The sequence below is a fragment of the Sminthopsis crassicaudata genome, chromosome 1, assembly GCF_048593235.1.
Source record: "Sminthopsis crassicaudata isolate SCR6 chromosome 1, ASM4859323v1, whole genome shotgun sequence".
NCBI lineage: Eukaryota > Metazoa > Chordata > Mammalia > Dasyuromorphia > Dasyuridae > Sminthopsis > Sminthopsis crassicaudata.
Window position 1 is genome coordinate 706,892,272 of NC_133617.1, and position 21,709 is coordinate 706,913,980.

Consider the following 21,709-nt stretch of genomic DNA (forward strand, 5'->3'; position numbering starts at 1 on the left):
TTCAACAAGCATTTACTAAGTACTATGTTCTAGGCACTTTGCTAAGTTTTGGAGATATGAAGAAAAGCCAGAACATGATACTTGCCTTCAAAGAGTTTGTATTTTAATGGGGGAGAAAACAACTATGAATATACATGAGTTAGGCAGTGTATATAGATGATACAGTCAAAGGAAAGATATAAGGAGGTTGAGAGGACCAGGAAAGGTCTTTTGCAGAACATGCTGAGTCTTACAGGAAGCCAGGGAAACTAGGAGACAAAGTTGAGGAGAGAGTGCATTCCAGACATGGAAGAAAGCTGGTGGAAATGAAAGATTCAGGAGATGGAGTGTTTTGTGCAAGGAAGAGCAAGAAGGCTGTTGCAGTCGTAGCATAGAGTGTGAACAAGGAAGGGTAAAGGGTAAGAAACTAGAAAGCCAAAGAGAGGGCAGATTGGAGTGGCTTTAAATGCAAATAGAGGATGTTATTATTGGTTCTGGAAGGATTAGAAAGTCAGTGGAGTTTACTGAGCAGAGATTGACATGGGCTTATTTACACTTCAGGAAAATCTCTGATTGGAGGATAGACTAGAGGGGACTAAAGCTTGAGGAGAGTAGACCAATTAAAAGAATATTGGAATAATCCAGATAAGAATTTATGAAGATGTAGTTGGGTAATAGACAGGAATGAAAAGGAGATGTAAGTGAAGTTAGAAATGACAATATTTTTATAATAGTTTGTATATGTAGAGGAACTGTGAATAAGAAAATGAAGATGACACTGAGACTGAGAACCTAAATGGTAGGATGATGGTTTCCATAAAAGTAATAAGAAAATTGGGAAGAGAGAAAGATTTTTGGGAATAGTAAAAGATTTTAGTATTGTACAAATTGAGTTTGAGATGATTATAGACCATCCAATTAGAGGTGTTAAAAAGGTGTCTGGTGATATGGGACTGATGTTCAGGAGAGAGATTAGGGTAGGATATATAGATTTGAGATCATCTACATAGAGATCATTATTGAAGCCCTTGTAGCTGATGAGACTACCATGTGAGAAAATACAGAGCAAGAAGAAGCTGGCCAAGAACAGAGCTTTGGGGAACATCCACTGGTGGCATGTCTTGGATGAAGATTTAGCAAAGGAGATTGAGAAATATCAGACAAGTAGGAGGAGAACCCAGGAGTTCATGAACTCCCAGAGAGAAAAGACTATCCAGGAGGAGAGGGATGATCAATACTGTTCTGAAGTCAAGAAAAATGAGAATTGAGAAAAAGCCATTATATTTTATATTTAAGAAATCACTGATTGAAGGAAGCAATGTCAGATGAATTATGAGGGTGGAATTCAAGGTGCAAGGAATTTAGAAGCAGATAAGAGGAGAGGAAGAGGAGGCACTCAGTATAGAAGCTTTTGAAAGGATATCAGTTATGAAAGGGAGAAAACATATAGGATAATAGCAAACAGTATGATATGGTAAAAAAAAAGATTTAAAAATTTTAATAGTATTTTATTTTTCCAAATACATGCCAAGATAGTTTTCAACATTCACCTTTGCAAAATCTTGTGTTATAAATGTTTTTACCTCTCTTCCTTCTTCCCCCTTCCCAAGATAGCAAGTAATCTGACATAGGTTAATTATGTGTATTTCTTCTAAATATATTCGTTCATATTTGTCATGATGAGTAATAAAAATCATACCAAATAGGAAAAAAAACATGAAAAAGGAAAAAAAACAACAAGCAAACAAAAGAACAACAAAAAAGATGAAAATATTATGTTTTGCTTCACATTCCACTCTCTATTGAAATTGCCTTAAATTATCTCATTGTTGAAAAGAGCTAAGTCCACCATAGTTGATCATTACATAATCTTGTTTGGGTACAGTGTTTGCTTGGTTCTGCTCATTTCAATTAATATCAGTTCACATAAGAATCCCCAGGCTTTTCTGAAATCAGCCTGTTCATCATTTCTTATAGAATAATATAGAATAATAGAATATTCCTTTATATTGACATGCCATAATTTATTCTGCCATGCCCCAACTAAGGGACATCCACTAAATTTCTAGTTCTTTTCCAGTACGAAAAGGACTGCTTCAAACATTTTGCACATGGGGTCCTTTCCCCCCTTTTTTTTTAATCTCTTTGGGATACAGACCCAGTAGAAACACTGCTGGATCAAAGGTTATGCAGTTTGATAGCCCCCATAGTTCCAAATTGCTCTCCAGAATGGTTAGACCATTTCAAAACTTTACCTACAGTGCTTTAGTGTCCCAGTTTTTCCACATTCTCTCCAACATTTATCATTTTCTTTTCCAGTTGTTTTAGCCAAACTGAGAAGTGTGAAGTGGTACCTCAGATTGTTTTAATTTGCATTTCTCTAATCAAGAGTGATTCAGATTATATTTTTCATATGACTAGAAATGAGTTTAATTTCATCTGAAAATTGTCGCTATCCTTTCACCATTTATCTGTTGTGAGACAACTTTTATTCTTATAAATTTGAGTCAATTTTCAATATATTTTAGCTATGAGGACTTTTATCAGAAATTACTTGCTGTAAATTCTCTCCCTCTCCCCTGCCCCTATCCCCAGCTTTCTTCTTCCCTTCTAATCTTGGTTGCATTGATTTTGTTTGTACAAACATTTCTAATTTAATGTAATGAAAATAATCTATTTTGCATTTCATAATGTTCTCCAGTTCTTCTTTGGTCATAAATTCCTCCCTTCTCCAAAGATGTGAGAGGTAGACTGCCCCCTTGTCCTCCTAATTTGCTTATAGTATCAAACTTTATGCATAAATCATGAGCCTATTTTGACCTTATTTTGATATAGGATATTAGATGTTTCTACCATATAATTTTTCAGTTTTTTTAGAAATGTTTGTCAAATAATGAGTTTTTGTCTCAGAAGCTGGAATCTTTGGTTTTATCAAATGATAGATTATTATAATCACTAATTATTGAATTTTGTGAACCTAGCCTATTCCACTGATAGCCAGTACCAAATGGTTTTGATGATTGCTACTTTATAAACTTCTTGGAAATTTAATTGACATGAAACTGAATAAGTAGATTAATTTAGGTAGAATTGTCATTTTTATTATATTAGCTTGGCTTATCCATGAGCATTTGATATAACTCCTATTTGAGATTTCTCAATTAGCTCTCCCAATAGATCTGACTTCATTTGTGTGAAAAGTGTTTTGTAATTATGCTCATATAGTTCCTGGATTTGTCTTGGCAGGTAGATTCCCAAATATTTTATATTATCTTACAGCTCTCATGATTCAAAAGCCAGGAATCTCTTTCTACTATATCAAACAACCTTCCCTTTTCTGACTTCTTAATTTGACATGGTTGAGTTTCCTCATGATTTTAGATATCTCCTTTGGATTTGCTTCAGATTGATGAATGTTCTTCCAAATCTTTCATTTTATGGTTGAGAAAACTGTTGTAGAGAGCATGGAGGGATTTGTGAGAGTTACTTAAGTGCCACACAAATAAAAGTGATCCTGCAGTAGATTTTGTCTATTAAATGTTTAACATACTTTAACAACTCCAAGGGAAAAAAAAAAGCTCAATAACATATTAACTGAAGTATATGATCTCCTCTTAAAATGTATTTTAAAACAACATCTTGGATCTGAGGTCCTGTAGGATTGATTCATTCATTTATCCATCCATCTATCCATCCATCCCATCCATTCATTCTTACACTCATTCATTCAACAAACATTTATTGAATGCTGTAAAAGGAATGACTATATTAGGCACTGAAAATCCTGTCCTATTCAAACTCTGGTCACAGTCAAAAGTGATGTAATGGTATAAAATTGTTATTTTGAACTCAGGAATGACTGTCCTTGACTAACTGGGATCACTTAGACATTCAAAAGAGGGAAAAGTGAAATGTCACAGGAAAATAGGCAGTGAATAGGGCAATTTCTGTTACTTTTACAGAACCCCATTCTATTTGATTCTCTTCTCCCCCACTTTTAATACCATTCTTGATCCTTATCAATATTGACATTATCAGGAGAAAATCCAAAAGTGAGTGGTGAAAGAAGTTGGAAAGGATACTGTTTTTCATGTTTTCTTGTCAACATACAAGATGTAAATTTTGTCTACAGAGATTTGCAAACCAGCAGTAAGATAGAAAACAAGCAAAATGGAACTGCTTTTGCCTAATAAAGATACGATTTTCCAAGACTCCTACTCAAATACTAAGGAGTATCTCATTTAAACTAAAGTGGACTATCAATGGGATCCCTGTAATGCTAGTTTTGTGATTTTAGCCAAGCCATTTCACATCCTCTGTGACTTAGTTTTCTCATCTGTAAAATGGAGATAATAATTTTTGAGAAATACTACATCATGGGGTTGTGGTGGAAAAAAAAAGAAGTTTGTAAAATGCAATTTAAATGTGAGCTGAACTTATCAAGCAAGAATTTAGACTATCTGAATATCTGATCAGAAAACTAAGTGATCTTCAGAGGGGCTGACAAGTAGAGTTTTCCTAAACAAGGCTTTGGTTGAATTAAATCCCCAAACCATCACACTCTGTACTCTTTGTTTTTTTTAAATCAGCACTTCAATTATAATATCATATTGAGTATATTCCCTTGATGACAACGCGATGAGTTTTTGATTTTAAAAAGATCTTCAGAATGTACTCTAGGAATGGCTTCTCTTTCAAAATAAACTATTAAAATAAAGTCCTCCCTTTTGCAAACAAGTCAAATAAACCAAGAACTGAAGAAAACATCAGGGCTATTTGCGATGTTCATTCCATCTTTTTTGCTTTTGCCAACCTGGGAAATAAATATGTTTATTAGCACGCTAGGACGAAAGCTGGATTTGAGGAGGATCTAACAATCTGTAGCCTCTTGCGCCCCTTAGCGGACCAAGGTGCTCGAGCCCAGTTCTTGGCAGTGCATGTGGTTAAGCCAGTCCCGGGTGCTTCACCCTGTAACCACTCACTGCCTTCTGCAAGAGATTCCGCAGCTCCCTTGGTCTCCCTTTCCCTCCTGCCTCAGCCTAAAGCCGAATAGCCTGGCAGAAGGACGCAGGGAGAGGCTGAAGTTGGAGGAGATTTCCATAGAACTGGATTTCAGCCCGGGAGATCTTCAAAAGAGGGGAAGAGCAACTTCCTAGAGGAGCAAACTTAGGGGCACTTGCGAGTTTCCCTTAGTGGCAGGTAGGAAGGTGGACACTTGGCTGGAAAAGGGATGGTACACCAGCCCTGGAAGGGATAAGGCAGAGCGGAGGAGAGGGATGGAGAGGAATAGGAAAGGTTTAGATTGGTCTTCTCAGAGAGACAGAGCTAGTCCGGGAGAGGTGGGAAGCTGGCAACCCCCGGGAGCGCGGGCAAAGATCCTAGGCTGCTCCTTTGGACCCGGATCCAGCCTGCAGAGGATTGCGCGTTGGAAGTCTCTCGCAGAATTCTGAGGGACTCAAAAGCAGGGGGCGGGCTGGAAGGTGGGGGGGGGGAAGGGATGCTACCGCGAGGCACCCGGGTTTTCTACCTTCCTGTCTGTTTGCCTACAGGTTAGGACTTTGGAGAGCAGCTGAGCCCAGCTCCCGGGGCTTCCCCTACTCTCTAGGGTGGTGGAGGCGAATATACTCTGGACCCCAGCACCAACCCCACGCCCGCACCGTCAAGTGTGAAAGCTTTTTGGTCGTCTGGCCCCTCGGAAGGAGGGGCGCGGGCAGGGACAGGAGGGGCAGGACCGCTGGGCCCACGCGCGCTGCTCCCCCTCCCGCGAGTCTCTCCTATAAAGAGCGCTTCCCGGCTGGTGGGCAGGCAGAGGCGAGTTGCGGAGCGCAGCTCCACAGACGCGCAGTGGGTGCGTCTAGGCACGGCTCCTGGTCTTTCTCTAGCGGTGCGAGCGCTATGGCCGGAACCCTGGACCACCGGCTGTGAGCCTTTGGACCGGCAGCGAGACCCGCAAGACCCCAGCCCACCATGGAGAGCTCCGGCGGAGCGGCAGAACCCGGGTCCCTGAACAGCAGCGCCAACTGGAGTCAGGAGCTCTCCAACTCCAGGAACCGCAGTTCCGTCCCCGTCCAACGCAACGAGGCCATGGCCAAGGTGGAGGTGACCGTGCTGAGCGTGATCCTGTTCTTGGCGCTGACCGGCAACCTGTGCGTCCTGCTGGCTCTGCGTACCACCCGCCACAAGCACTCCCGCATGTTCTTTTTCATGAAACATCTCAGCATCGCCGATCTCGTGGTGGCTGTGTTCCAGGTGCTGCCCCAGCTCCTCTGGGACATCACCTTCCACTTTTACGGGCCCGACTTCCTCTGCCGCCTCGTCAAGTACCTGCAGGTCGTGGGGATGTTCGCTTCGACCTATCTGCTGCTGCTCATGTCTCTGGACCGCTGCCTGGCTATCTGCCAGCCGCTGCGCTCCCTGCGGCGCCAGTCGGACCACCTGTCAGTCCTCTGCACGTGGTTAGTGTGTCTGGTAGTCAGCGTGCCCCAGATCCAGATCTTCTCCTTGAGGGAAGTGAGCGAAGGCGTGTACGACTGCTGGGCCGAGTTCATCCAGCCCTGGGGACCCAAGGCGTATATCACCTGGATCACCCTGACCGTGTACATCATTCCCGTGCTGGTGCTCAGCGCCTGCTACGGCCTTATCAGCTTTAAAATCTGGCAGAATTTGAAGCTCAAGACAGCTCAGGAACCCCGAGCTACCGGGCCCCTGGCCTCCTCTGTGACCTGTGCGGCAGACGCCAGCCACGGGGCAGCCCTGTCTCGGGTCAGCAGCGTCAAGCTCATCTCCAAGGCCAAAATCCGCACCATCAAGATGACCTTCATTATTGTCTTGGCTTTCATCGTATGCTGGACTCCTTTCTTCTTCGTTCAGATGTGGTCCGTCTGGGATCCCGATGCCCCTAAAGAAAGTAAGAAGGGGAAGGCAGAAGGGAGGGAGGGCTTATTTCTTCTCAGCTGTGGGAACTGGATATAAACCATAATCACAAGCCTTTCTCCCGGCCCCTCTGGCTTAGAGGGGGGACATTTTAGCTTCCAGGTAGAAGGCTAGAAGGGGAAATGGGGTGGTCTATGGGTGTAGGGTAGAATGAATGTCCAAGGTAGATATTATGGGGAGTTATTGTCTGAGGAATTGTCCAGACTTGAGGGAAGAGCACCATCCTTACAATATCTAGCTCTGATTGGGAGAATAGAGAGCCCAACTTCCACTGCCTCAGAACCAAGTTAGCTGATCCCCACATGTGAGATGACACCAAAACAAAGCAGACACCAGGCCACCATGCTGAAGTATATTCTCTCTTGCCTGAAACTTAGGAGTCCTGGTGCTTTCTTTCCCCTTAATCAAATGCTGTTCTTTCTCTAAGAGAATTCTTAAGATTATAGATTTAGAACTGGAAGAGACCTTAAAGTCCACTTCTAGTCATCTAGTTCACTTCCTCCCTAATTTTACAGGTTGGGAAACTGAGGCTTCGGTAGGTTAAGTGATTTGCTCAAGTCTCACAGGTAGCAACTTCAACTCATTTCCTTAGATTCCAAATGTTCTTTCCAAGGTGTATAGTGTCATAATGTATTCAAATCTCCTAAGCTTATAGGTAACAGGTAATAAGTCCTTACCTTTAAGTCTATGAACCTATGCGCCCCAAAACATTCTACCAGGCATGTGAGTGAAACCACTCACCTCACTGGGTATGTGGCTCTTTGGGGGTGAATGAGTTAACTGATATATCCATATGTACCTATCAGTTAACTCATTCAGTCCCAAAGAGCCACATACCCAGTGAGGTATACATATAAGCTGTCAGGCAAATGTTCTGGAAGAAAGAAACAGAGAGCCTCTCCTTCATCACATTTTAGCTGTTCAACTTTGGACCAGTCATCACCTAGCAGCCTTCACGAGCATAAATATGCACATGCATATACACATATATAATATATACATACACATATTTATGTGTATGTATATAAATATGTATATACATATATGTGTATATACATATATGTAAATATATACACATACATCTATGTGCACACACACATATATGTATATATATATATTTGCATACATATATATTGCTTAGCTATTATATGTCCCTCAACTTTGTTTTTCCTGTAGTTAATTAATAGGGTTACACACTGGTACTGCAGAGAACAGGGAAATATATGAGCAAAGGGGATTTTAGGTCACTATGATTTCCTTTGCCTCTCTAATTTTTATTTCCCCCAAAGAAAACAGTGTGTGCCAAATGAGTTATGCAGGGTGTTTCTCTGGTTTTCAACATTATTCTTTTATGCATAGTGTTATGAGAAGAATACCAATGCAGACAGAAACCAGGATGAACGATTGTGCTATTGCTGTGAAAATGAGACTTTTATCTACTCACTCAACACTTTAAAAGATTTGTTAAATGTTGTTTTTTCAACTAATGAGTATCTATTTCCTCTTATTTCTTCATTCTCAGCTGAAAAGATAAAACAAATCCTCTAATAAATATATATGGTGAAACATAACAATTTTCCCTTGTTCCCCAAATGTCTTATTCCATATCTTGAATCTGTGATCTTTCTGGAAGAAGAGGTGAGCATAGATCATACTTCCACTTTGGTCCCTTGGGATCATGATTGGTCACTAGGTAGTGGGAGTCACTAGGCATGAGTGGAGTAGAGAGGAGATGGCCAAAAGCCAGCTGTCTGGCCAGACACAAGAAGGGGTCAGGGGGACAAGTTACCCAGTTTAGTCCACAACAGAAAAGAGGATGTGAGGGCAAGCAGTGTTCGCTGGAAAAAGGGGCTCCTATATTAGTCTAGAGAAAATTACTCTAGAGAAGCTTAAGTGGCAAATTAGATCCTGGGGCAGGGACTATTTATACCAAAATAGCCACATGTTGATTATGTGGCTGGCCTTTCTTTGGTGGCCATAAGTGGCTTAAAATGGAACCTGGAAGAATATTAAATGGCACCCATTGTATCCAGTCTAAGAGGAGGTTAGCAAGTGCTTAGGGGGAATAATAAGGCAAGATTGCAAAACTATGGAGTTCATTTTAAACAGAAAATAGGGGAGTTTTACAGGCAATGCTGGGGAAAGAACACTGGATTTGGAGATAGATGAATTGGGTTCAAATGCTATTACCTGGGTGACTAAGGAAAATCACCTAACTTTTATGGATCTCAGTTTCCTCAGATATAAAAAGATAAAGGCAGCATGAGGGAAAGAACAAATCCATTGAGTCTGAAGACATAGTACCTGGGTTCAAAACCCAATATGTATGACCTTTAAAGGAGAGCATGACCTCTAAGGTTTCTTCCAGGTCTAATTTTATGATTCTATTAAGTAAATTATTGCCATTGCTATCCTGAAGATTATTAAGGTTTACTATGTAAGTGTGAAACTAATAGACTGTCTTTCCCTTCCTTCCCTACCCCAGTCTGAAATAGAATAGGAAATACAAGTCTTATCTTGTTTGGGAAGTCTACTCTTCTTCAGTGTGGCCACAGCTGAAGCATAAGAACAATGAAGTTAACACACAGAACCCTGGATTCCAATATTGACTCTGCCACTTATTAGCTGTGTGATCCTAAGCTTCAGTTTCCTGCTCTGTAAAATGGGAATTATTGTCATTTGTCCTTCTAGATCTCTGAGACAATTATTAAAAAAGATCCTTATAAACTTTATAGCACTATGTCATTTTAAGTATTTCTCTAGACACTTGTGGCTTCCTCAGTGTGAGAAATTCCACTGCCGAAGATTGGCAATTCATTTGTAATGTATGGTTTTCAATAATTGCTTGAGGGAGCAATGGATAAATAGGAGATCAAATGACTTTTTTAGTGACACTATAATTAGTCCAGTGATTACAGTATGATAAATGACACAGTTTGGAAGCAGGTAGGGAGTACAGTGGATAGAATGCTAGACCTGGAGTAAGAAAGACTTAAATTTTTGAATCCAGGCCTCAGGTACTTACTAGATGTGGTACTATTTAGTATTGTCAAAGCTAAGATTGGAATCCAAGGCTCTTTGCAAGTTAAAGGGAGACTGCAATTCCTGGTCATTCTGATTCCAATCAGTCAGTCAGTTAATAAACATTTATTAAGCCACTATTATATGCCAGGTCCTAGGCCAGCCCTAATCAAAGCTATACTACTTTTCATTTATTGTTTTCATTCATGTGCTGGCAAATGTTTAATATTTGTCTCTCCAAAAAAGTATGTCTACTTTGAAAATTAATCTGCATTATTACATTCTCTCTATCACTTCCTTCAGACTAGAAATTAATGCAATAGATCAAGTCCTGATTTGTAGAGTTTGACAATTTTCAAGGTATAAATGCTCACACTAAAAATTTAACAATTGGTTCTTGCTGTCCAGCACACATTTGACTAAAGTATGATTAAAAGAAGTAAATTATCATTCATGTTGTCATCCCTGCCTCACAACTTCAGGATGACTGACCCACAGGAAAAATAACTCTTGCTTTTGAGAAACAGCTATATAAAGTAAGAGAGGGAAAATGACTATGAAACTGTGGTAAGTGTAAAAATATGATGACAGTAAATAATTGTTTCATATAATGGCCAGTGAAGGGGAAAAGAGAACCTGAGAAAGGAAGAAACAGATTATCTTCAAGTCTCCTAGTTTTAGGCCATAGTCTCAGGATGATATTGTTGGCCATATTACAGGTGTAATTTGAAGGGTCTAGGAGAAGACCTCCTGCCCTGATTTCTCCCAATTGGATTACCTGAAAGAGATAACTTTCTTTTGTTTAAGCACTGACCTCTTTTAAAAATGCAACTTCCTCTAGGAGGAATAGCACATTTGAATAGGGTAACCTTCATTTTAAATTTGAACATGAGTTCATAGTTGGGGGTGAGGTGAGGAGTCTAGATAAGTTTTGCTTCTTTTACTGAGTTGGGATGCTGTTCATCACAATGGATTTCCTATTGAATATTTGGGGCAGTTGATGATATTTGATTGTTGTGGAGGGGGATTGTGTTGCTGGTGGAATCCAGGGCAGAGGGATAGTGTTGGAGTAGAGTACTCAGGCTTAGCTCTAAGATGGGTGACTTCAGGAAGGGGGAGTAAGTAGCAATAGGAAGTGGTGTTAGGGGTGTATCTCATTTTCCTTAGCTGCAAGGGCCTTCCTTCTAAAAAGAACCAAGCAAAAAATATGTTTGCATTAGTTGATATGTCTGGTTCTTTTAGTCCTTCACCTTCTTATTCCTCATCCAATGCTCAGAATTCCTTGGGAAGGGATAAAAAGGGGCCATGAAGCCTAGTATGCCAAGAAGGATTCAAGATGCTGCCAGTCAGGAGACCTGCCTCTGCCTCTTTGAGCTGGGACTAATGAAGCTAAAGTTTTGTGACTTTGGCAAACCACTTAACTTTTCCTGATTTGTAGGATTTGACAATATTCAAGGTATAAGTGTTTACACTAAAAATTAACAATTGATTCTTGCTGTTCAGCACACATTTGCCTAAATATGACTAAAATAGAGGTAAAATAAATGATCATGAATTCTGTCACTCTTCTAGCTAACATTTGTATAACATTTTAAATATGCAAAGTACTTTACAATTATTATTTCACATTGTAGGGGCTATTGTTAACCCTATTTAGTAGATGAGGAAGCTGAGGCAGGCAGGGTGGAAAGTGACTTGCTTAGAGTTACCTAGTTGGTAAATGTCAGAAATTGTATTTGAACTCACTTTTTGCTAACTCCAAGTTCAGAACTATATCTGTAGTGTCATCTATCTGCCTAGCCAGGATTATGTGGTTAAAATGCTTTGTAAACTAAGAGTTTATATAATCTTATCATATCATCAAACTAATAGCTTATATCATCATATCATAAGTCATCTAGCTCAATGTCCTTACTTTGGAGAGTGGGAAACTGAGATCAAAGGAGGTTGTGATTTCCTCAAGATCATAAAGGATTAAAGACAGGATTTAAATTCATTTATTTTGACTCTAGAATCAGTGAGCTTTCTCCTGTGCCATATTCATTATGAGATATCATTATTACTATCACCACCATCATTTTCATCCTCATCAGGTTAGCTGAGACCCTGAGATGTTATTGGATGGCAATTATTCATTAAGTTCTTCCTTGTTCAGTTCTTTCTAGGTGGGAAGAAGAGGATATAGAGATAATTAAGACCTATTTGTGTGGAATACTGAAGAGTTCTGGGAGATAGGGATTCTGTCCTGGTTCTGTTGTCTAACCTTGGATAAAGTTCTCCAGACCTCAGCGTCTGATTTGGAATGGACACTCTTTAAAATTCTTTCTGTATTTTTGACTTTATAAACAGACACTACCGTGTCACTTCATAGTTCATGGAAATCGTGATGGTGGAGTCAAAGAGTAAAGCAATCTGATTTTTTAAAAGGTGGCATTTATTTATGGATGAACTATGTTTAGCTCTTAAAATATTGTTTTCTCACAAATTTGCCCACGGGGGAGTAATAGCAATATAAAAGTAGCAGAGATCTTTGCAGCTGTTGGAGGATTATAAAGCAAAGGTCACTGACTATAAAGGAGACTGGGATAACAGGAATGAGGTTAAAAGTCATAAACTCTGTATCTTTCTCTCCAACATTCTTAGTTTCCAATGAGTCTCATAATATCTTTATTCCCTTTGCCACAAGCCAGATTTGTGAGTTGTTTTAGCATAGTTTTGCAAAGACATTCAAGCTTCTCTTTAGTGCATTGCCTTCCAATTCTTTAGGCAGGAATAAAAAATCAAATAGCAAAGTTTTAGTTATGTAATAAGGCAGCAAAGCAAATAACAAGAGAGAGCAAATCATGGGATCTTTCTGTGCTGCCTATATATACAAAGAGATGTGATATTCCATGTTATTGGAAGGGGCTACACTCTGGACTTTGCATACTTCTGAGGATATGTTGGCACATTTCTCATACCTCTGTTTTTGGGCAGTTTGCTTCAGCTTGTAGATTTTTATTTGTTACCACCCTTCCTTTTCTGCCTCTGCAGTTGCTGATTAATGGCTTTTGCCATCTGCTGAAGTTATTTTCTGCTGCAGTGTCTTCTACAAGAGGAGAATTATTACAGGATCAATATGTCTGGGGATAATAGAAATCATTTTCAGCAATCTTGTAGATTAGGCACATATCTGTGCCCAGTCATTGGCACAAAAAGTGCCCCTCAAACAGCTGTCAAACTTTTCTTTTTGTTAATCTGCCTCATCCCAAATGGAAGTCCTTCAGTACACTCTCAGACTTGCTTTGAATGACTTACTGGTCATGCCCCTAGTTCATACAAATTACCTTGAAGCTTTCACAAGCTTTAAGTAGCTTCAGAGTAACAAAAGAGGTTAAGGGGTAGAGCTAATGATCTCTATTTTGCATTTTTGCCTCTTGGCAAATGTCTCTTTCTCACTTTTGCTTCTTAGTATAGATTTTTTTTTTTTTATCATAGATGGAACATTAATCTCCTTTTGCCTTAGTTTCCTAATCTATAAAAATAATGATAAAAATACTTGTTTCACTGCTGTTGTGAAGCTGAATTTTGATAATCTATTGAAAAATGTACTCTTAAAGTTCATTTTGTAGATAAAATAGATTTCTCAGATCATTTTAGAACAGAGTAGGAGCAGAGTAGAACATTTTTAAGTGAGAAGATGAGAACTCCTCTCTCTTCTCCCTCCCCTACAGTTTTCTATTACAGTGTTTGTGTGCCTACCTTGGAGAATGGGTCAATGATCTCTTATCACGTGAAAGCCAGAACATGAGGCACTTGGGATCCTTTTATATTGTGACTTAGTTGTGCGTTCCTCAGGAGGACTGATAAGTTTGATATATTCTGGCCAACTCTTTTCCAGGAATGTTGTCTGGGGATTGTATAGTATCTAGAGAATGGGAATTATTGGGAAGATGTTTTTCTTTGAGTCTTCAGAAATATCTCTAATGACAAGAGTGAACTCTGAAAATTATGTCCCCTTTAACCTGTAAAAGAATCACTCTGAAACTGTGTCCCCTTTAATCTGTAAAAGAAGGGAGATTTGGAGTTTCAGGCCCTCCTGGGAAAGCATATCTCCCCAGACAAGTTAAGCATCATCATTCAATTGGAGATCTTGGGCAAATCACTCCCCCATTGATCCAGGTGGCCCAGATTTTCAGGAACTTCCAGACTTTGAAAAAAAAGGCCTTCAAAGTAATTTCCTTTAATTGGAGATATGGGCCTGATATTGAGTGGCTTGAAACTCCAAGATAAGTATCTAGGCCCTGGGTCATTGGCTGTCTTTTCAACTGGAAACCTTGAAGGACAATTCTAAACTCCTTATCTTTGCAGAAGTCTGGAGTAGGAATTAAGGTTTTGCCAAGGGACCTCTCCTCTTGGCACAGCTGCCTACCAGGATTCCTGCCTGCTGTGAAGACATTTTCTTCTCAGTGCTAACCTTTATCTCCCTAACAGGACTTTGCCACTCAGAAGTCTGCCTTCCTAGCAAAGCTGACTTCTCAGTGCCAATAAAACTTCCCTTTTGCAATTCAAACTTTTCAGGTTTGTAAATTCTTTTCACATTGGACTTGCACTTCTGACCAGAGGGAATTCCCACAACTCTCTGCATTGCCACTAGAACAGCATCACTAGTACATGAAGATCATGCACTCATTGATCCAGAGTGATAGGATTTTTCTCCTGAGTAGTTGGTTTCATACAGATAGGATGCACATTCAGAAAGGCATGTACCAGAGTGAGAAAAAGTGGGATGGGGATAGAAAGAATTTGAGAAGGAAGAAAAATGTTGGAAAGGGTGAAAGGTCAGCCTCCCCTCATCTCTTTTTCTCCTCTCTTGCATTCTCCCTTTATGTATCATTCTCCTTTTTATTTTTTTTTACTCATCTTCATTCTAAAATATATTTTAAAAATCTTCTTAATATATAATTTAAATTTTAAAAATTCTAAACATAGTCACCATGAACAAAATATTCAAACAAAATATTAATAAGATCATAAAATCATATAAAAGATCATATAAAAACTTCATCTTTTTTTTTTTACAAAGAATATCATTTGAACAAAATAACAAAACAACATGGTAATATTGGTGTCTCCTTCTGTTATCTCTTCTGTGCACTTTTTCTTCAGAATTTGTTGTTAAGATGATGATGATGATGATGATGATGATGATAGTGTAGTTATAGTAGTGGTGGTGATGACTGATGGTGATTCACATAATAATCAGTGTGTCTCTAGCTCTGATTCTGCTTTTTTCACTTTGCAACTCTTCATGTTTGAAATCTTCATAATGATAATTTCTTTTATATTAACATGCTTTTATAACACTTTTTTTGTTTAGTCATTGGCCCTAGTTCTTGAGCATAAAGGTTGTACATGCTCTCCCCTCACTTTGAATAAAGCCATTAAGAGTATTTTAGCCTGCAAAGCATTTCAAAATTGAGGAAGCACTTTGCATTGATTACCTAATTTGAGTCTCATAACAGTGAGGTGAGACAAATTTTTTTATCCTTATTTGTATGATGAGAAGTTGAGGTAAAGAGAGATCAAGTGTCTTAATTATAGTCACATAGCATAGCACAGTAGGTAGGAAAGGTAAGATTTCAACCCAAGTGTTTTTGATTCCATCTACCATGATATGCTATATAACCATATAACTACTTTAGATATACTATAATATTGTTTAAGGGATGGAGTATTAGACTTGAAGTCAAGAATACACGAATTCAAATCATACTTTAAATACTTACTATGTGATTCTAGGCAATTCACTTAATGTCTTTGCCTCAGTTTCCTTTTGTATAGAATTAAAGAGTTGGACTTGAACTTCCTCACTCCTCCCCCCCCCAGCTTCAAATATATGATATTTTCCCTAAGTAACATTTCATAAGTATAGCCTCAATAAATGATTGATTGGTTGATCACTTAAGAATATGACCAGTTTGTTCACTTAAGAAAATAATCACTTACTAAACACTTCCTATGGACCAAGCTCTGCACTAAAACCTTTGTAAGATATGAAGAAAGGCAAAAAACAAACAATCAAAAGACCAAAGCATTTCCTGACCTTAAGGAACATCCATTCTAATATGGGAGACAACATACAATCCATCTTTGCATAAAGAAGTTATATTTAGGATTAATTGGAGATAATCTCAGAGGGAAGGAGGAAGAGGAAAAACTTCTTGCTGAAGGTGGTAAGGCTTTAGCTGAGGCTTGGAGGAAGCCAGGAAAGTCAGGAGGTAGAGGAGACAAGAGGATTTCAGGCATGGAGGATAATAGCCAGTGAAAATGCATGGAATGGGGAGCACCTTGTGCGAATAACAGTAATTATGCAAATGTCACTGGAAGGCAGATTGTATGAGGGAGAGTAAGATGTAAGAAGATTGCCAAATTAGGATGGGGTCAGGGTATGAAGTGCTTTAAAAGCCAAACAGAGGATTTTATATTTGATCCTGGTGGTGACAAGGAACTCCTGGAGTTTATTGAAGAGGAACTTGATATGGTCAGAGTTGCCCTTTTGGAAGGTCAGTTTGACAGCTGAATGAAGGATATACTGGAACAAGGAGAGACAAGTCACAGAGGCCATTTCAATGGTGCAGGTGTGAGACAACGAGTTTATTTAAGCCTGTGAAATATGAGGCAAGGTTCTCAGATGAGAGGCTGATGAGAGGTGATTCTATAGGAAGTTTGAGGAGGGACAAAAACATTTGGGAAAGCCAATATGGTGAGTAAGATAATGAATCAATTTGGAAGATGTAAAAGAATTGTCTTGCTGTAATGAAGGCCCAGTTGATGCTGTTAGTGGACCCAGGAGCGTAATTTCTTGATTTTCTCTAGCTGTGTCTGGGAGAATATGAATAGTAATGAAAACAATAGAAGGTGGAAGCAGTCCAAGGAGAAGTCTTGGCAGAGCAAGACTGGTGGTAGGAAAAGTAGATGATAGAGAGAAGAGGAAAGTGGAGAATTGAACTGGTTCACCAAGGGATTAAGATGGGGAAGGAGGACAGCATGTAGCCAGTACAACGATAATGGAGTGAAAAAGAAATGAGGAATGGAGAGAGTAAAGATCATGGTGAGGATGAAAGAGCTTGTTAAGACACAGGGACAGGTGGAATAATACAAATTTATGACTAGATACATGGGGAGTTAATTCATGAACATGGATTACTTGTGGATATTGTCAAGATCAAAGGTATGGCCATTATGGGGGGTAGGTCATGGAAAATGAGTATGTTGAGGAATTGGGAGGCTAGGGTATTTGAAGAAATATCAATGTGTGTGTTGAAACCTCTCAGTAAGAGGACAGGAATTGGGAAGAAGAGAAAGACTGAATCAGACACTGAACTCTTTGGGGAGGGAAGGAAGATGTGTCCTGTCAATTGATATATAATAGTTGCATAGAGAAGATCTAATTCAGCTCCAGTTGATCAATGATGGACAGAATCAGCTACACCCAGAGAAGAAACACTGGGAATTGAATGTAAGCTGTTTGCACTATTGTCTTTCTACCCAGGTTACTTATACCTCCGCAATCCAATTCTTCCTGTGCAACAAGAAATTTGGTTTACACACATATATTGTATCTAAGATATATTGTAACACATTTAACATGTATGGGATTGCCTGTCATCTAGGGGAGGGGGTAGAGAGAGGGAGGGGAAAATTCGGAAAAGAAGTGAGTACAAGAGATAATACTGTAAAAAATATACCCATGCATATGCACCGTCAAAAATTATTATAATTATAAAATTAAAAAAGATATATAATAGTTGCTTAAATAAGAGATTACTGAGTGAGAGTGTTAGCATAAGATCCTGGAAGTGGCAAAGGGGAGCAAGAAATACCCCACAAAGTGGAGCAAGGAATACCCCCACTTCACCAATGGGAGTAATGGATTGAGGATTTAAAGGATATAGTCACTACCAGAAAGGATGGCATGGGAAGGAATCAGGTTTAAGTGGAGTTTTCCTTCACTGACAATGACTCCTCAAGGAAAGAGGTTGGTTTTTTCTGTCTTTCTTTGTATCCTCATCAGTTAGCCCAATGCCTGGCATATGGTAAGTGATTAACAAATGTTTATTATTGTTGGTTTGGAGAAGGAAAGGGTAACAAAAGAAGAATTTTGTAGCTCTTCTTGTACTAGTACTATCCATATTTTAGTCAAAGACACAAATGTAGCAGTAGAGAGAAGCTGAAACTGGAATACTTGCTGAGAAGTTACAGAGAAGTAGATTTGGATTTAACATAAGGAGTCATCAGAGCACTCCACCATTGGCCAATAGTGAGTTCCCTGTCATTGTAAGGGTTTGAAAAAAGGCTAAAAGCCTATTTGTCAATATTGTTGTCAAAGAAGTATAGTGTATGTTTAAACAGAATTCTTAAAAATCATTTTAAAAAAAGATCATAGTCCTTAGAAGACCAGATTTGGAGGCAAGAAGATTTATATCCTAGATTTATATCCTTCTTCAGACACTTTCACATTCTCTGTCCCCGGACAAGTCATTTAATTTCTCAGAGTCTCATGCGGCTCCACATCTACAAAATGGGGAAAAACAATATCTATCTCACAGGGTTGTTGTGAGAATCAAATGAGAGAATATATGTAATATGCTTTATGAATTTTGAGATATTATATTAACATAGGTCATTTGTAACTGGATTATCTTTAATACTCCTTCTAAATCTAAAATTCCATTAGAATAGCCGGCTGGCACTAGAAGGAAGGATATTTCTACTTGAAGGGGATGTTCAGATCTTCCATTTGAAGCCATAGTGGGAAGGAAGGCCAAGTTATAAAAGCTCCCAGCCCCCTCCCACTTCACTGAGGAGGTGTCCATGAAGAAAATCAGGCTTGTTTTTTCATTTGCTTTCCAAGAGCAATCAAAAGCTTAATTCCCTTATCTTGAAGTTGCAATTAGATATATAGTTAATGATCAGGCTTCTTGGCTGAATCAGCAATTGTAAATTACATTAAGTTTCTAACTAATGTTTTAATTTTGGACTAGTGCCCCAGGATGACATTGTTTGTCTTGTTTTGGTTTTTTTTTTTTTTCCCTTCTAAAAGTGCAATTTAAGAAATGGAAACAAAATGAAGAAGAAGGCAGGGGACAAAGTTATTAGCTGGGGACTTCCTGCATATTTTTCCAGGGTCAGGCTCTTTTGACTTGTTTTTGTACATCATTATTAGCAAAAAGAGTTACTTAGAAAATATTATTGATTACTGATATATATGTATGTATAAATAAAAAAATTCCTCATTTGCATAAAATTTTTATGAGTGATCCCTCTAATTGAGATCAGTAACCACTCAAAGGATTTTGGCATAATTAGCCACACAGAACACCACAGAAGAGAAATACCTCTCCTTCAGCTTATGACTTATAATTGGGTAGAGAAATATCTTTCTCCCTATCCCTCTCTCTGTCCATGTGCACCACCCCCTTCCCTCCCCTCTCTGTGTTTCTGTCTCTCCTTTGTCTGTTTGTTGTCACTTTCTCCTCCCTCTCTCTACATATGTTTATATAGATACATATCTATCAATATATGTACGCACATACATATATAGAAATATAAACTTGGGCAGCTTCTGTAAGTATATTTTGAGTTGGATCCAGAATTGTATAGAAGTAGGTTGGATTGACTTTGAGAAGCTAAAAAAATATTTTAATGACTCCATGTTTTTAGGATCCTATTTTTTTTTAAAAGGGACAATTCTCTCTTTAAATACCAAATGTTGCTGGCTGTGAGTTATGGAATCCAAAGATCTGATGTCCAATGTATTTTAAAGGTCATTGGAAAGTGGGAGTTAATAGTGGATGTCTGTAGGTTGTAGTACCTTACAAACAAGGAAAAATGTATGATTAGAAAAAAGATCACATAATGAAACCAATTAATAGTCTACATGCTCCATTGTTATCCTTATGATGCAAGAATAATTGAGGGAAGAACTCTTTCTTTTAAGTGGACCCCTATGGTAAACATGAGCAGGTATAGACAAATTGTGGTTTATAATACATTTTGCAAGTGAATGCCCAAATCTGCAAAGTCACAGATCAATTGAAATATTATTAGTGTAAAACTTTTTTTTTCTTTTCTTTTTTTTACTAAACTTATGTTTTATTGCTCTATAAGGTCCTCTCATGGATCCTATTTATATTCTACAATGCCAAACAAAGATAGTGTTTTACACTAGAATGGGCACTATCCTCTTGATCAGAAAACATAGTTCAAATTCTGCTTCTTAAGTTAACTATCAATATGGCCTTGGGTCAGTTATTTAATCTCCCTCAAGAATTTTCTTACTTATGACACTGAAGAATATTATAGAGCTATGACATCCCTTTCTGTTGCATTTGTCTTTCATTCTCCAGGCTAACCATGCCCAGTTTATTTGAATAATAGTTTCAATTAAGCCCTTTACCACCATGGCAGTCCTTCACTGGAATCATTTCAGTTTGTCAATGTCCTTTATAGAACATGGCACTTACACCTAATAATATTCTAACTGTGATTTCACTAAAACAGAAGACTTAAAACTATGAGCTGGTTTGTGCTTGACATCAATGCTTAATAAAATTCCAGAACCTTAGATTAAAGGAATGATTTGTGAGCAAAATATTCCTGAGGTCTGCTAGATTCTCATTTCTCTCAGTCTACATATAATACTTCAATTTCACAAAAGCCAGATAACATTTTTGCCACTAAAGTCCTAAGCTGGTGCCTCACTCTGAAGGGGAAGGGTCACTGGCTTTGGGCAGCCTGACCAAATTAGAAATAGATGAATATGGTCTTGGTGGTATATCACATGTCTTTTGTCCCAGGATTAGTCTAACAAAGTTCAGAAAAGCTCATCATCAAATGAGACTATTTGAAAAAAAACTTTTGGAGGGACAAGGGACAGAAAAACTCAGTAAATTATATATGAAGGGGTTAGAAACTACCCAAATGATGATCAATAAGTATTAAAACAACAAGCATTTATTATGTGTTGGATACAGTGCTAGGTGCTTTGTATATAGAGGCAAAAACTCTCCTGGTTCCTAAGGAATATACATTCCACTGGGGTGGGGCAAAGAAACATGTTCCTAGAAGAGTAAATTAAAAAATACCCCAAAATACAAGGGAACTCGGGTGGGTATGGGTGGGAGATAGCAGAACCTGAGGGGGTTGGGAGAGTACTCCACTGATCCATAAGTGAAAGTTATAAAATGATAGATTTAGGCTTTACATAAGGAAAACTACTTACTCTACTTCGCTATCTGTGAGCTCATTTCTTGGGACTACCCCTTCTAATAATGATAAAGCCATCCATCATTGGAACAGTGCTACATTTTATATTTTGGTTGCCATGCTGTGTTGCTGGTATATTGATATTGGAGTCTACTAAAGCTCTTATATCTTTCTTCCATGAGTAAACAGGACCATTCTTGGAAGAAATGTGTCAATCAGTTGCATCTTTTCCACTTGCCATCCCTGTGACTCTCTTGACCAAAACACTACTCTCTTCATGAGTCATCTTCTTGAAGGGAAAAGCTATCTTGCTTTTGGCATTACTATTCCTAGTGCTGAGCATAAAAATGCCTGGAACACAGTCAGTGCCTAACAAAATGCTTTTTCATTCAGTTAATTCATCTTATTCATTCATTTATGTATAGCTTTTGAGCCTAATCCCCTTGCCTTAGAGTTTGGAATTAAAAAATCAAGTGCAGGAGGTTTTTCTTTTTCTTTCTTTCTTTCTTTCTTTCTTTCTTTCTTT

General features: G+C 38.6%; 1 protein-coding gene across 2 annotated transcripts in view; it reads left to right on the plus strand.

The window, feature by feature from the left end:
• The window catches only part of OXTR (oxytocin receptor), a 139,701-nt gene that overhangs the window by 102,576 nt on the left and 15,416 nt on the right, over window positions 1–21,709 (plus strand). The window contains exons 1-2 of one of the 2 annotated variants that reach the window (XM_074284028.1): window positions 4,943–5,178; window positions 5,529–6,886. In XM_074284028.1, the coding sequence (XP_074140129.1) occupies window positions 5,947–6,886 (940 nt within the window). In that variant the 5' untranslated portion in view covers window positions 4,943–5,178; window positions 5,529–5,946. Of the gene's footprint in view, window positions 1–4,942; window positions 5,179–5,528; window positions 6,887–21,709 lie in introns of those variants that run through there. The other variant, XM_074284029.1, reaches the window with a different exon arrangement.